The sequence below is a fragment of the Miscanthus floridulus genome, chromosome 9 (genome assembly GCF_019320115.1).
Source record: "Miscanthus floridulus cultivar M001 chromosome 9, ASM1932011v1, whole genome shotgun sequence".
Classification (NCBI taxonomy): Eukaryota; Viridiplantae; Streptophyta; class Magnoliopsida; order Poales; family Poaceae; genus Miscanthus; species Miscanthus floridulus.
In genome coordinates, this window is record NC_089588.1 from 113880216 (window position 1) to 113894390 (window position 14175).

At 44.7% G+C, this 14175-nt stretch overlaps 1 protein-coding gene across 8 annotated transcripts; it reads left to right on the forward strand.

The window, feature by feature from the left end:
- The first annotated feature begins 3621 nt into the window (after nucleotides 1–3621).
- Nucleotides 3622–11712, forward strand: LOC136482697 (adenylyl-sulfate kinase 3-like). 8 transcript variants are annotated; one of them, XR_010765162.1, is made up of 7 exons: nucleotides 3622–4001; nucleotides 10215–10355; nucleotides 10448–10597; nucleotides 10691–10879; nucleotides 10925–11036; nucleotides 11110–11156; nucleotides 11333–11420. XR_010765162.1 is itself a non-coding variant. In XM_066479901.1 (7 exons), exons 1-7 carry the CDS (start codon nucleotides 3740–3742, stop codon nucleotides 11429–11431), a joined length of 903 nt encoding a protein of 300 aa, XP_066335998.1. In that variant the 5' UTR covers nucleotides 3622–3739; the 3' UTR covers nucleotides 11432–11712. The 8 variants fall into 8 exon arrangements, 2 of the variants coding, with proteins under 2 accessions (XP_066335998.1, XP_066335999.1); XR_010765166.1 differs by having other exon boundaries at nucleotides 10952–11036; XR_010765164.1 differs by having other exon boundaries at nucleotides 10930–11036; nucleotides 11333–11349.
- The last annotated feature ends 2463 nt before the right edge of the window (nucleotides 11713–14175 follow it).

Below are 14175 nucleotides of genomic sequence, written 5' to 3' on the forward strand. Positions count from 1 at the left end.
TTTTTTTTTTATCATGGATCAAACTTTAGCCACAGTTGCTGTTGCAAGTAGAAGGAGCTGACGTGTCTCAATGACACAAAACTTTCCGTGGTAATCGCAAAAGGAAACAGATCAAAAAAGGAAGCCAAAAAAAATAATGTCTCCGGTATAAGAAGAGAAACTGAAACCAGAAAGTGTCAGGACAAGGGACTAGTGCCATCAGCACGATGATAGTGGATCATGACTTGTTTGAGGGCAATGGATCACCAAAGTTGCACCAATCATTTGGCATTGTGCCATGCATGTTTGTTTGCCACATTGAAGTGGTCTATGTTTGTTACATGGGTTCCTGCTTATTTGGCGCACCACATTTCCTCTTGTAGTCTTCTAGCAAGGCCAGTCTTGGGGTGTTTGGATCCAGCTACTAAAATTTAGGAGATGTGTCGGGAGGATGTTGTATAGGGTGTTTGGATACTAATAAAAAAACAAATTGCATAATCCGTCAGTACTCCACAAGACGAATTTTTAAGCCTAATTAACCCGTCATTAGCACATGTTACTGTAGCAAAACATTGTCAAATCATGTACTAATTAGGCTTTAAAGATTCGTCTCGTAAATTAGTCGCAAACTATATAATTAGTTTCATAATTAGTCTATATTTAATAATCCATGAATGTGTCCAAACATTCGATGGGACAGCGACTAAAATTTAGGAGGGGCAACCAAACACCTACACAACTCTTGCAGTTGCAGTGTTACATATGGCCCCGTTCGGTTTACCCCATATTCGGCTTGTTTTTTTCAGCCGGAACAGTGTTTTTCTCTCACAACAATTCAGCCAGAACAGTGTTTTTTCAACCAATTTCAGTCAAGATTCAGCAAGCCGAACGGGGTCGAGGTTGATGCAGAGTAACTAATTGCCGGTTGCAGTACGTATTATTGATCTCACAAAGGTAACTGCTTTGCATTCAGTAAAGATAACTTCTTTGTTAAGGGACCAGATAACTTCTTTGTTAAGGGACCAAAACCTTATCTGACTGGTTCATAACTTCTTTGTTAAGGGATCATAACCTAATCTAATTGGTGCTGAGCTGTCCAATGCGTGCATGTCTGAGCACCATGGAACTTTTTTCCCCTTTTATTTAGTTGAGCAACATTTGGCATGCACTAGACAAGGGTGAAGACGGCTATGCGCGCGCTTGATGAGTGTTTGCTGACAAAGGGGACCTCTGATTGCCTAACGCGTCACTCCTGCCCTTTTCCTGACTTCAGTAGTACACCTTTTGTGCGTATTTTTTTTTTCAATCCAAGCATTATTTGGACGATTATTTTATTTTTCACTCAATGCTAGCTTGGAACATTCAACTATGTAAACCAGAAATACTTGGCCACCGCACCCCTTTGATGGTTGTTTCTGGAAAAAAAAAAATTGTGTGGGGAATATCCCCACCAGGCACCCATGGCCACCCATCGTGGATTCATGTCATGTGTCCATGCATAATTATCCAATGCCCACAGGTGCTCATGGGTGGGTGGGGATAGTCTCTAGCCAATTTTTTTTCTAGTTTTCACTGGCTTTGACCACCATACTTGCCTAATAAGTATGCTGACTTATATTGGGCCTACCTGTCAGGACCGCCCTCTCCCCTATCCTCCCCAACTAGGGAGGCTAGCGGGGGCCATGACCCGCCTAACGTCTAATTGTTTTTTTGAAGAACCCTGTTGCAGCCTACTTCTAGAATTAAATTGTTTCCATTCTCTAATGACAGATGTCAAAACCCAGAAAGGCAGGCAGCCGCATAAATTTGAACCTCGACAAATCCTAATGTTCATGAAGAAGCTGAATGCATTATGTAGATTCTTTATGGAAGAAGTGGAACAATAGAACGGGCTATGAGCTTATCAATTGGGTTGGTCTAGTGGCATTCAGAAACTATATTAGGAAAGGGCAAAACGTCCTATTATGTTGCCTAAGAACCGACTCTAGCTCGACGCGCTCCGTTCCCTGATTTCTCAGCAACATAATATAGTGAATCGCCACTGTCGATCTTTATATCTACTTTATACCTATGTGTACAATGAAAATGTCGTACCTTAATTTGGCCTGGCCCATAATTTTTTTGTTCCACCACGGACTAGTTGTAGTAATTGCATATATTTTTGTTATCTACCCGCATAAATATGTTGTTGTTCCTGTAATATGTCTAGCAAAGCATTTAGTTTTTCAGAAAAAGAAAGCCCCCCCCCCCCCCCCCCCCCCCCCCCAAAATTTTCCAAACTGATTAAAGCACTTAGTTTTTTTTTCACAAAAAGAAATTTTATTTCAGTCTCTATACGAGTTATGCACCAACCAATCTTTATCACAATTTAGCCTCTGGCTACATAAAAGCATGCTCTCAAAAAGCAACACTAACAAACGAGAGATGTAGTCTAGACAACAATTCTATTAGGCGACAACCATCCATGCTTGACCATGATATCTAAACTTGCCATCTCTAACATACGACATCGCCCACTTCAACCTTGGTATGTCAGCTTTTCTTTTCGAGTATGATACAGAAGCACATGTCTAGTCCGTAGCCCTAAAAATAACTTGCAAATAAGGGTGTATTCTTTTCTTTTTCTTTTTTTCATCGAAGACCACGTCATTTCTGCTCAACCAAATATAGTAGTCTGCAAGGCTACCAACTGAGGAGAGCTAGCAGGTTCCATGAGCAGTGACGCAAGCATTTTTTTTCTTTGGCCCTGCCGAACGAACTTGGAAAGCATCTCGTTATTAAGATGCCAAAGAATGAATCCAAAGAAGAGTCCATGCACGCATGCAACTTATCTCGACAGGAATTCAGGTTCACTGAACCTGCCCACAATTTTTCACCACCAAAAGGCGGCACGACAGGAGGTAAACTAACAATCGAGAACAGGGCACGATTATATTCCCGTCCACTTCAAAATGGCTGTTTTCCGTTTCTAGAGCTTCCCAAAAACGCATCTTTAAGGCTTGTCTGACTTGAAATTAACAAGTACGGCAGTACGCCCTAATAATAAAGGAGTACTCTACGTAATCGCATTATTGTTTCGTGCTGTACAAAATTCTTCATGTAGTAAGAGTCTGCATAGAGCACAATAATTTCTGATGGAACGGCTTCCGAATTTCAAATTTGTTCGTACAAGAATTGTTAATTCCTGGACTAGTCCTTTTTTTTTTCTTCAAATGGTACGAAAACTTAACGTAAAGATTTTCCGCCGTGTTCGGTAGCACTAAAGTAAGTGCTGTGGCTGCGCCTTTTCACTGCAGTCGTTCACGGTGCTTCACTGTGCAAACAGCCCCATGTGGGCTGTGGCTTAAATTCAACTGAAGCGCATGCATTTTTTTCTCGCGACACGGAGCTTTCTCAAGAAATTTTAACAAACTGGATGTACAAAAATCTCTACAAATTAAACGAATCGAATCCCAGTAGAACCTGCTAACAAATTGTAAACGCCGTGTTTCCACACTGGAGCTTGAAGCAAGCAAAGCAAACCATGGTGTTGTGACACGGTGACATGAAACTTCACAGAAGCTGATGTTTGCATGTGACATGGTTTCCCCTATAAATAGCTTGGACCGATCGCTGCATGCCACGTTGCCACGGTGGCACACACATCTGTACACCGATCGTCGAGCCCGTGTCTGTCCGTCCGTTCGTATATATATAGGCGTTCGATCGAGCACGACGGCCACCAAACCCCGCCACGTTTCCATTGCGCCGGCCGGCCACCATGCTCACGAGGGCTCCTCCACGTCCATGCTCCACCGGCGGCGAAGTTGCCGGCGACGAGCAGAGCGCGTGGTGGCTTGCACAAGGAGCAGCGAGGTGCTCGGGACGATCAAGAGCCGCCGCCGGCGTCAGGATGGTCGCGGCGAGGCCGGAGCCCAGGACGACGACGGTCGTGGCAGCGGCCGCCAGCGAGAGGAGGACGGCGGCGGGGTCCGAGCCGGCGTCGGCAGAGGCAGCTAATGGGTCGTCGTCGGCCGTTGCAGGTACGGTACCGATGGCAACGTACTGATTCCATTTCCTTTTTTGCAAAAGAGAGAATCTGTTTCTTGTGTTTGGTTAGGTGGTAGCAGGAAATGGAAACCCAGATTATGGAATCGTTTATTCTGCTCATTCACTGCAGCAGGAGGATTAAAAATAATTTGACCCACGTTAATAACCGGCAATTAAAAACGACAGTGCACATAAAGAAGCTCCTCTCTACCGTACTACCGTACTAATTAATCTTTCAACAGTTTCATTTATAAAGACAATTAATACTGTTCCTGCAGGAACCATGTATGTACTTTTGCAATGCTCCGTTCCCGTCTTGGAATGTGAATAATGAAATCATGCACCTAGGTTAATTATTTTCTACCAGTACAGTTTCCCCAATCCGGCAAGACCGCATGAACACAACACAGCCATACTGAAACCATGCACCTAGGTGAAGCAGGGTTTTCAGTCATCTTCAGGGATAGATACCGGATGACCCATACATGGTGAACACATGACCTATTTTAGTGTATTTGAACAGCCCTGAATCCCTGATACGTATCGCATTCGATTGCGATTCCTACGAACAAATCAGAGTAGTAACCGAAATGACTGCAATTTATTACTAGAGTCCGTGACGCTGACCGCGAGCTGAGCTGTTACTGCCACCACACAGTCCTCTGTTCACTGCAACCAGGGCTCGGACAGAGTACAGACAGACCATGACCAACACACTGCAAAATTTCAGAAAATCCTGCAGTTCTGGGGATCTGTTGCTGAATACATATATACAATACAAGCTACAAAATGTGTCCCAAGCCTTGCTTGAGTTATTGGAAATTGTAGACCAGTAATTCCATTATTGCTTTCGTACAAAATTCATTCAGCAAGAGTCTACTTAGAGCACGAGAGTTTCTCATGCAACTCAGGAATTTCAATTTCGAATCGTACGTACCAGACTACACTTGTGCATACGGTCCTTTTTCCCTACTACCGAATCGATGGTGTAGACAAGTCAATTTTCAAATTGTACGAGAACTCAGATAAAGAGGGCAGTACTAGCGCTTGGACGTCGGACTGATACCGCGTTCGGACGTCCACGGCTGCTGCACGCCCGTGTTAGGTGGGGGCCACCCGTGCCGCTTCCTGCACCCGCAGCCGTGCAGCGCTCCTTCCCTCCGCTTTCCATACGCATGCACGCCGCCCCAGCAGCTGCAGCAAGCGACTGTTGCGGGTGAGTCACATTGCAACACGTACAACATCCGATCTATTTTTGAAATATTCAGATGAAATTTTTACAACATGCATATGAAGAAAGATGAAACACTTGAAACATGCGTCTGGAATACTTGTGAAAACACCTAAAAACACTTGAAAAGCCAATGCAAAACATATGCAACATCTTGATAAAAACACTTGTAAACATATATGTGAAACATACACAACATTTAAATAAAAACACTTGTAACATACGTCTGAAAAAATAGATGAAACATTTAAAAGAGTTACTTGCAACATACGTGTATAGGCATTGCAACATACGTGTATAGCCATTACAACATTTGTAGTATCCCGATCTACTTTTACAACATCTGTATGAAACACTTGCAACCTATCTCTAAAACATCTGCAACAACTGAAACATACGTTTGCAACATGTGGGGGAGAGAACGAGACCGGTCAATTCCGGCCGCCAGGGTGGAAGCCGACGGCGTGCGAGCACCACCAGCACCGGACGTGCTCGTGGGTGCCCCTTTGCTCGGAGACGACAAGAGGCACCCCGACACCTATGCCCGGCCGCCATCGGCAGGGGCAACGGTGGCAACGCATGGGTTGGGGAAGAGGCCGGGGAGGCACTGCGCCAACTAAGGGAGGAGACGATATGGTCGGCTTGGGTGGAGGAAGGAGGCAACGGCGGTGGTGCGGGGCTGTGCTGATGCCAGCGGACATAAGAGGAAGACTTGGAGATGGGGAGGCCAAGACGGAGCGGAGAGATCGAGTGACGGGCGAGGCAGAGTGGAAGCCGCTTCCGAACCGACGTGTCTGAGTATATGCGTAAAGACTTCAGGCTTAATTTTCTCGCAACACAGAGATTTCACAAGAAAATTAAACAAACACTACAAAGATCACTAAGAAATGAATATCCCAACAAAACGTAAAAAAGCTAATAATAACAAAATAGACCCCGTGTCCCCAAATTGATCGAAGATTCCAAGCAGCTTGATCCAAGATTCCAATGCAAGCGGACACGGTGACATAACAACTTGATGACAAAAGCTGACGTTTGCATGTCCATAAATAGCATAATATGGATCACTCTCTCGTCACATGCTACGTACAATACACGACTGACACGTTGGCACACACATTTTCATGCATGTAGTTCTAGCTGGACGGCCAGAGCCACCAAACCTCGCCACGTTTCCATCGCGCCCGCCCGCCCGCCGGCCACCATGCTCGCGAGGGCTCCTCCACGGCCGTGCTCCACCGCCGGCGCCGAGCAGAGCACGACGACGTGGGGGCCTGTCGTCGGTGGTGGTGGCCTCGCCCGTGTAGCAGCGAGGAGGACGGGACAGGGACCAAGGGCCGGCGTCAGGCTCGTCGTGGCGAGGCCTGGGAGGATGACGACGATGGTCGTGGTGGCGGCCGGAGCCGGCGACGGCGGAGGCTGCTAATGGGTCGGCCGTCGCAGGTATGGTATTGGTGGCAGCGTGCAGCTGATTCCGTTTCCTTTTCCAAGAGAATCTGTTTCTTCTTCTCTTTGGTGTTATTAGCAGGAAATTAAATGGAAACTCAGATTATTAAAACTGGACCTGCGATGGTACGACCACCCCAGGCACCGTCGTTCTGTGAGAACGGGTCGGTCCTTAGACCTGCGCTTTGACGTGTGACAGACGAGGGAATTTTTTTAACCCCAGCCTAAAATTCGCTCCCATATGAAGTCAAATCCAGGACCCGAGGAGTGCCGCCGGGACGCTCTAATCAGTTGGACTAGAGACCCTTTGGCGAAACTCAGATTATTGAATCGTTTATTCCGTTCCTTCCCTGCAGCAGGAGTTTAAAATATTTTGACTCACCTTATTAACCGCCAATTAAAAACGACAGTCCACACATAGAGACAATTAATACCGTTCCTGCAGAAACCGTGTGGATAATCATCTGTCTGTACTTCTGCAATGCTCTGTTTTGTAGTGTGAATACTGAAACAACCGAGGTTTCATAGTTTCTACAGTATCAGTGAAAACATTTTCTGGAGTTCTCCATTCCGGCAAGAAAAAGACGAAAATTAATTAATGGCCTCAAAATTGGTTGATTAATTGACTGACGCAACAACACACGACACAGCCGTGCGCTAGGTGAAACAGAGATTTTCAGTCATCTTCAGGGATAGAAAATAAAAAAAAAACCAGAGTATTCGCGTTCGATTGCGATTGCAACAAACAAACAGACAAACCAGAGTATCACACCGAATGTACGGAAGGGAAACGATTGCAAATTAGTAGATTCCGTGACGTTGACAGCGATATGAGCTGTTATTATTGCCACCAGTCACCACTCACCACTCACCACTCACCACACCACACTGTCTGTCCTCTGTTCGCTGAACTGAAACCAGGGCCGGTACATAGTACAGACACACCAAGAGAAGCACATCTGAAAGTTTTAGAAAAATCGTCTACTTCTGCGGATCTGTTGCTGAATACATACAATACAAGCTGCAAATTGTGTCCCAAGTCTCTACACAATGATTTAGCTACGAGTGTAATAATTATTACTTTGACTGCAACGCATAAATCAGTTAGGAATCAAACGAAGGCTCTGCAAAACAGAGTTTCAGTGTTAGTGGGCAAGGGGATGAAGTGATACAAGTCGCTGTCTAGTAGTTCTATCATAATCCTCATCGTTATAGTCCTTGTATCTTGGATCTCGATCGCTTTCGGTGTCCTAAAAGAACTGCACGGTTCAGTTCAGCATCGGGGGTTCAGCCTCAGTTTGTGGAAACTGTTGATCAGTTCGTGATCACTGTAGAACTTCATTTCCTTTTTGCAAAAGAGAGAATCTGCAGCAGTTTGTGGAAACTTCTGTTTCTTCTGTTTGGTGGTAGCAGGAAATGGAAACCCAGATCATTCACTGCAGCAGCAGTATAAAATAATTTGACTCACCTTATTAACCGCCAATTAAAAACGACAGTTTCATATATAAAGACAGTTAATCCTGTTCCTGCAGAAACCATGTGGATCATCATCATATCGGGCTGTACTTTTGCAGTGCTCTGTGATGCAACGTGAATACTGAAGCCACCGAAGTTAAATAGTTTCTACATCATATTAGCGAAAACATTTTCTACAGTTCTCCATTCCGGCAAGAAAAGACCAAAATTAATGGCCTGAGAATTGGTTGATTGATTGACCGACACAACACACGACATGTACAGCCGTACGGTAGGTAGTAGTACATATTTGTACAGCCCTGAATCCCTGATACTACGTATCGCATTCGGTTGCGATTGCAACAACCAAATCAGAGTATCACACTGAATGTATGGGACGAAAACGATTGCAATTTATTGCCACCACTCACTCACCACACACTGTCCTCTGTTCCAAGAAAACAGGGCAGGGCTGGTACAGAGTACATAGAGACACACCATGAGTAGCACAACACATCTGAAAATTTCAGAAACATCCTCTAGTTTTGAGGACATGTTTCTGAATACGCTTTTGCAGAATGTGTCCCAAGTCTACATCTACGCAATGACTTGCCTCTGCATGTATTTTCTAGTATGACTGAAACGCAGAAATCAGTTTGGAATCAAGGAAGGCTCTGCAATGCAGAGTTTCAAGGTCAGTTGACAAGGGGATGAAATGTGATGCAAGTCGCTGTCTAGGTAGTAGTTCTACCATAATCCTCATCATTATAGTCCTTGTACCTTCGATATCAATCGCTTTCGGTGTCGTAGAAGACCGAAAGAACTGCACGGTTCAGTTCCGGCTAATTTGCCATTTCTTAGCTGTGTTTATCTCTTTCACGTATACTGTTTTTGGATAACAAAGGGATGGTGATCGGTTTCAGAGTAACCAGAAAAACCTCGCTTTTTGCATGGTTTTGCTCTTCCCGTGCAAACTGTGCCTTACTTATACATCATTGCTTCTCCTCTCATTGAAAAAAAAGCTTCAGTTTCTGGAAACTGTTGGTCGGTTCGTGATCACTGTAGGCGTTCGTATCCAAAAGACAGCATGTTCAGAGCATTCTCCAGCCTGATTACTGAATGGACCTGACAGATTCAGTTGAGGATGCTCGTGAATTGAGGTTGATTGTGCTGTCAGTTCTGTATTAACAGTCCAATCCCCAAGGCGTAATTGTAACGCCCCCGCCCAGGAAGACGGTTAAGATCCACTCTACATGTTGAATGGATCACACCTACTAATATTCTCTTGTGCTTTCGTCCTCGTTTCGCACAAAAGGTTCGAACCGAAGTTAATAGGTTGGTTCAACCCTTCCTCCGGTTCCGATGTGTACTAAGCCTGCCTGCTACAGTACCGTCTGCGGCTACAGTACCGATAACCTAAGCTACATTAGTTCGACGGCCCAGCCCACCATCAGACCGGCTTTAGTGGGGTCTCACAGTAATTAACCTTGACATCAACTGGGATGATGTATACTGCCACTGGTGGGATCTTGTCAGTCCTTTGATTGATGGTACATTTACCAACGGATGAAAAAGTTGGCGACCGAATAATTGGTTGGGTGGTAGTATTGAGTTGTCAACTTGTCATATATCAAGTCCCCTTGATAAATTCCATTGGCCATATGACTCATCCATCACTACTTTATTTAGGCAAATCAAGAGTTGCCAGTTTTCTTCATGGTTGGCCCATCACAAAAAAGCACATTCTTTTTTTTCTAGAATGGAGCACTGTTTTTTTTTTGGGCGTGAAGGTCGGAGAACTGATTTTTACTGAACTTGTTTTTTTACTAGCTTTGTTTAGTACCCTACTTTTGATGGAAATGTTAATGAAGGTTAGGAATCAGCATGGTTGCAAAACTTTACTAGGGACAATAAACCTGATCAGTTAAGATGAGTATGTTAAGCATGACATAATTGACTTGCTTATCCTGAAAGCACTAGTCGTAATTATATATCAATATTTTCTTCATACTATGTTCAACATTCTGATTTCAAAAAAGATGTTCAACATTCTGAGAGATTCATGGGTTTGTAGGGATCAGCACGCTCTTGACTTCGACTGTTGGGAAATCGACAAATATCCTGTGGCATGACTGCCCCATTGGGCAGAACGAGAGACAGAATTTGCTGAATCAGAAGGGTTGTGTCGTGTGGATCACTGGTCTAAGCGGTTCAGGTCTGCATCAGCTGATCATATCCTATCTACATGTTTACAAACAGAATTTGCTGAGCCTTCGAAATTTAAGAATATCCTTACATCTATCACAGGAAAAAGCACGCTCGCATGTGCGTTGAGCCGTGAGTTGCACATTAGAGGCCATCTGACATACGTCCTCGACGGCGATAATCTCCGGCATGGGTTGAACCGGGACCTCAGCTTCACAGCAGAGGATCGTGCTGAAAACATACGCAGAGTAGGTACGTTCTGTCCTGAAATCTCTCTGCACTTGATCACCAGTTTCCTCGCAACTGAGCTTTACTACTGATTACTGTTTGTATGGTTCTTTTCAGGGGAAGTAGCAAAGCTATTCGCAGATGCTGGCCTGATCTGCATTGCTAGCTTGATATCACCTTACAGAAGTGATCGAAGCGCTTGTCGCAGTTTACTGCCAAAGTCTTCGTTTATAGAGGTATGCATGATCCACTTCCGGTGTTCCATGTCGGCAAGTCAAGTTGGAGATTTCTGCCTTCTTCCATATGGTACCTATTCTAGTTTCAGATTTTCAGTAAGAGAGATATATACAGCTCAGAGAAGTGCATTTCGTTCGGTAGGTGTTCCTAAATGCGCCGCTTGAAGTATGCGAAGCAAGGGATCCCAAAGGCCTGTACAAGCTTGCACGTGCTGGAAAAATCAAAGGTAATAAAGGAACCAACTGTCGTTGTCTGGTTACTTGCAAAGCTTACCAATAACCAAGGGAAATCACCTATAGGTTTTACTGGCATTGATGATCCTTATGAACCACCATCTGATTGTGAGGTTAGCAGAAATCATCTACTACCAGAATTTATTCAGTGCCTCTGTACATTAAAAAGACGTTATGTTAGTACTGTTAGCTACACTGAAGAATTAATTAAAGTTTCCCAGTTCAAGGACAATATAATGACTTTTCAGTCCTCTTGTCTAATGAAAGATGAACAACTCGATCTTTGCAGATAGTGATCCAGTGTAAAGTTGGGGACTGCCCTTCACCTAAATCAATGGCTGATCAAGTTGTGTCATATCTTGAAACGAATGGTTTCCTCCATGACTAGACATGGATGTATATGCAACGCAACACATTTGTATATAGCAGCAATTGGGGTGGCACTGCCAAGGTTACCTATCTGAGTACCCGATGAATGCTAATAATTTATCTGGTTTCTTAAGTCAGATCGATAATTTGGTGCATGAGTTATCAAGAACTTGTTTATACTGTCCTCGCAAAGAAAAAGGAACTTGTTTATACTGGTCTTAGATTGCACACATGTACAGGGTGACGTGCTCCTGACTTGCTGCTTGTGATGCAATGCAAAGTGTGGACTGTGGAGGATGATTTGTTTGAGACACTGCTGGCAGTGTAATATGATGGTTGCGTCGTTGCTCTTTAACACGAACCAAGAAATGGCTGTGTCAAAGAAAGAGTGCAGCCTGACAGAGTTGCTTAACCGTCCATGCTTGACAAAATTTATTGTAGGTGTTCATTCATAGGGACCAATATTTTCTTTGGTTTTTAAGTTTCCATGATCTCCATAAAAATACTTTCACCAAACAAGCTATACGTAACTTTACTGACGTATGAACCTTCCGAAAGGCTGATTTCAAAAAATTCATATGTAACAATGACCGATCATGACCTATGTTATATTTATTATTAGATGTTGCCAGAGTAAAACATATTTCCATGTAGCTCCCAATAACGTTCACCTTATATTATATCATTATGCCTAGCTACATTCTTTAAGAAAGGAAAAACATCATACCTACTTTCTATTAAGTGCATTGTACTTCATATTTAGCTTATTTTCTTCTATATATACTACTGGCTACCTTCATATATACACCAGCACGGGGTGGGTGGGTGGAGAGAGAAAGAGAGAGAGAGGGCTCAAAACTATCAGGTATCTAACTAAAAGGAATGAGTGCTAAACCTGGGAGAACCCCATACGCCTTGGGAATGAGTGACATACAGGAAAACCCATAAGCCTCACTATTTCAGTTACTGTCTCCAATAAGTAGTCGTATGCTGTATCTGGTTTAGGGACCGAGTGGGGCGGTATGTGTTAGCACATCATAGCAATTTCTCTCAGGCAGGGCGTGTTTGGATGCTGCCTCATAGGCAGCTTTGACGCCAGACAACGTCTCCAGGCGTTGGATTTCGATCCCCTGGGGCTGCGATCGCTTGCCTGGCAGGCAAACCCAGACGAGGGCGGCATCCAAACACGCCCTTAACTCCACCAGCTCCAGTTTTGGTACCATCTCGGGCGGGCGGCGGCACCCCAGTCGGTTTTGCTTCTCGTGGTTGCTGCTCCACTCCTTCCGGACGCCCCTCCTCCAATGGTGGCTGTGGCTCTGGCTCATGCAATGGTACTCGCAACCCACGTTCTTTAATCCGTGGACTCGTCCCTTCCAGTTGTGGACCGGCCCAGGCCAACGCAGCAAACTGGACCGCAGCCTCCCCAGGCCCATGTTATGCAGGCTAGTATGCCCCGTGACATATCCCTCTGCCTGCTTTCAGTTAGCCACATAGTGTCATAAATAAATGGTGGGCACGCTTTTGTTTGATATAATATATTTGTTACATCTAAGTCACTAAAAGGAGTTAAATGAATTTCGGTCCACGAACCAGCACAAGCAATATCTTATTTATTGTAGGCGTGTCTGATTTAAGACCGAGAGGGTGTATTAAAATGTTGGGATATTGGCATGAAATTTGAGATGCTTAAGCGAAGCCATGCTAAGAATAATGGGCCGCCGTACTGTCCGCCTCGCCCTATAAGTAGAGCCCTTAGGGGGGCAGTGTACTGGTGACGCAAGTGTTGATATATGAAGGCTTCAATGAGATATGAGAAATAGAGACGGCACTAGGAAAAAGAGATTAGGATTGGGTGACACTAGGAGAAATGCACCGAAAGCTTCAATGAGATTAAGGAGTCTAGTATTTAATTTGAGATCGGAGAGGATAAGATTTCTTCCCCACATCCACATACAAACCTCTCATAGACACGAGCCCCGAACCTGCCTTCCATGGGTGGAATCAGCAGCCTCTAGCCTCCAGCATTCCCCTTCAACTTGCCTTCCATGATTTGGACACCACAAAAATAGCCATGTTCAAAAAATTTGGAATATGACTCAAATGTTTTGAATGGTCCATGAAATTCACGCTTTGATGAAATTTTTGCTCAATTTTGATCAAATTTTGACCCAAAGTCAAGAAGCAACAAATGAACTAGAGTTGTCTCAAGTTTAACCAAACTTTTTCTCAACTTTGACCAAAATTTGACCAATGAATCATGGGAAGTTGGAGGTGAAGAACAGGAGTGGTTGAATCCAGAGGTAGGATTAGATTCATGAGTAAGGGCCTATTTGTGGGAGCTCCAGTATCTCCAGATCTGCAAAAAAAAAAAAAAAAAACAACAACAACTCTACTCCAACTTTTCAATCCAAACACTTCTAGGTCCATGCAGATCCAACATAGAACAACTCTATGAAATCCATGGTGACGACAGTCTGACATATGGGTATATTAAGTCCCTGGGAAAGAGGAAGCCGACCAACAGACCCCCTGACGGATCCCATGGATCGCTTGGGGGCTATACCCATCGGGTAAGGTCGCACGCACCCTCTGGAAGGAGTTAGGGCGAGCCCGAGCGCCCCCGCAGCACCGCTCAAGGATCGGGGGCTCGGCCACGGCCCCGGGCTACCGAGCGTTGGTGGGCCGAGCCTGACCTCCAGCTAGCGCCCGCCCAAGCCAGCGCCGGGCGGCAACCAGCGTCCCGAATCACTAGCTAGGATTCGG

Coding starts and splice junctions, on each gene's coding strand:
- LOC136482697 (XM_066479901.1), top strand. CDS start 3,740: ATGCTCACGAGGGCTCCTCCACGTCCATGCTCCACCGGCGGCGAAGTT. Junction 10,356..10,447: donor CACTGGTCTAAGCGGTTCAG/GTCTGCATCAGC, acceptor CATCTATCACAG/GAAAAAGCACGCTCGCATGT. Junction 10,810..10,951: donor CAAAGTCTTCGTTTATAGAG/GTATGCATGATC, acceptor TTCGTTCGGTAG/GTGTTCCTAAATGCGCCGCT.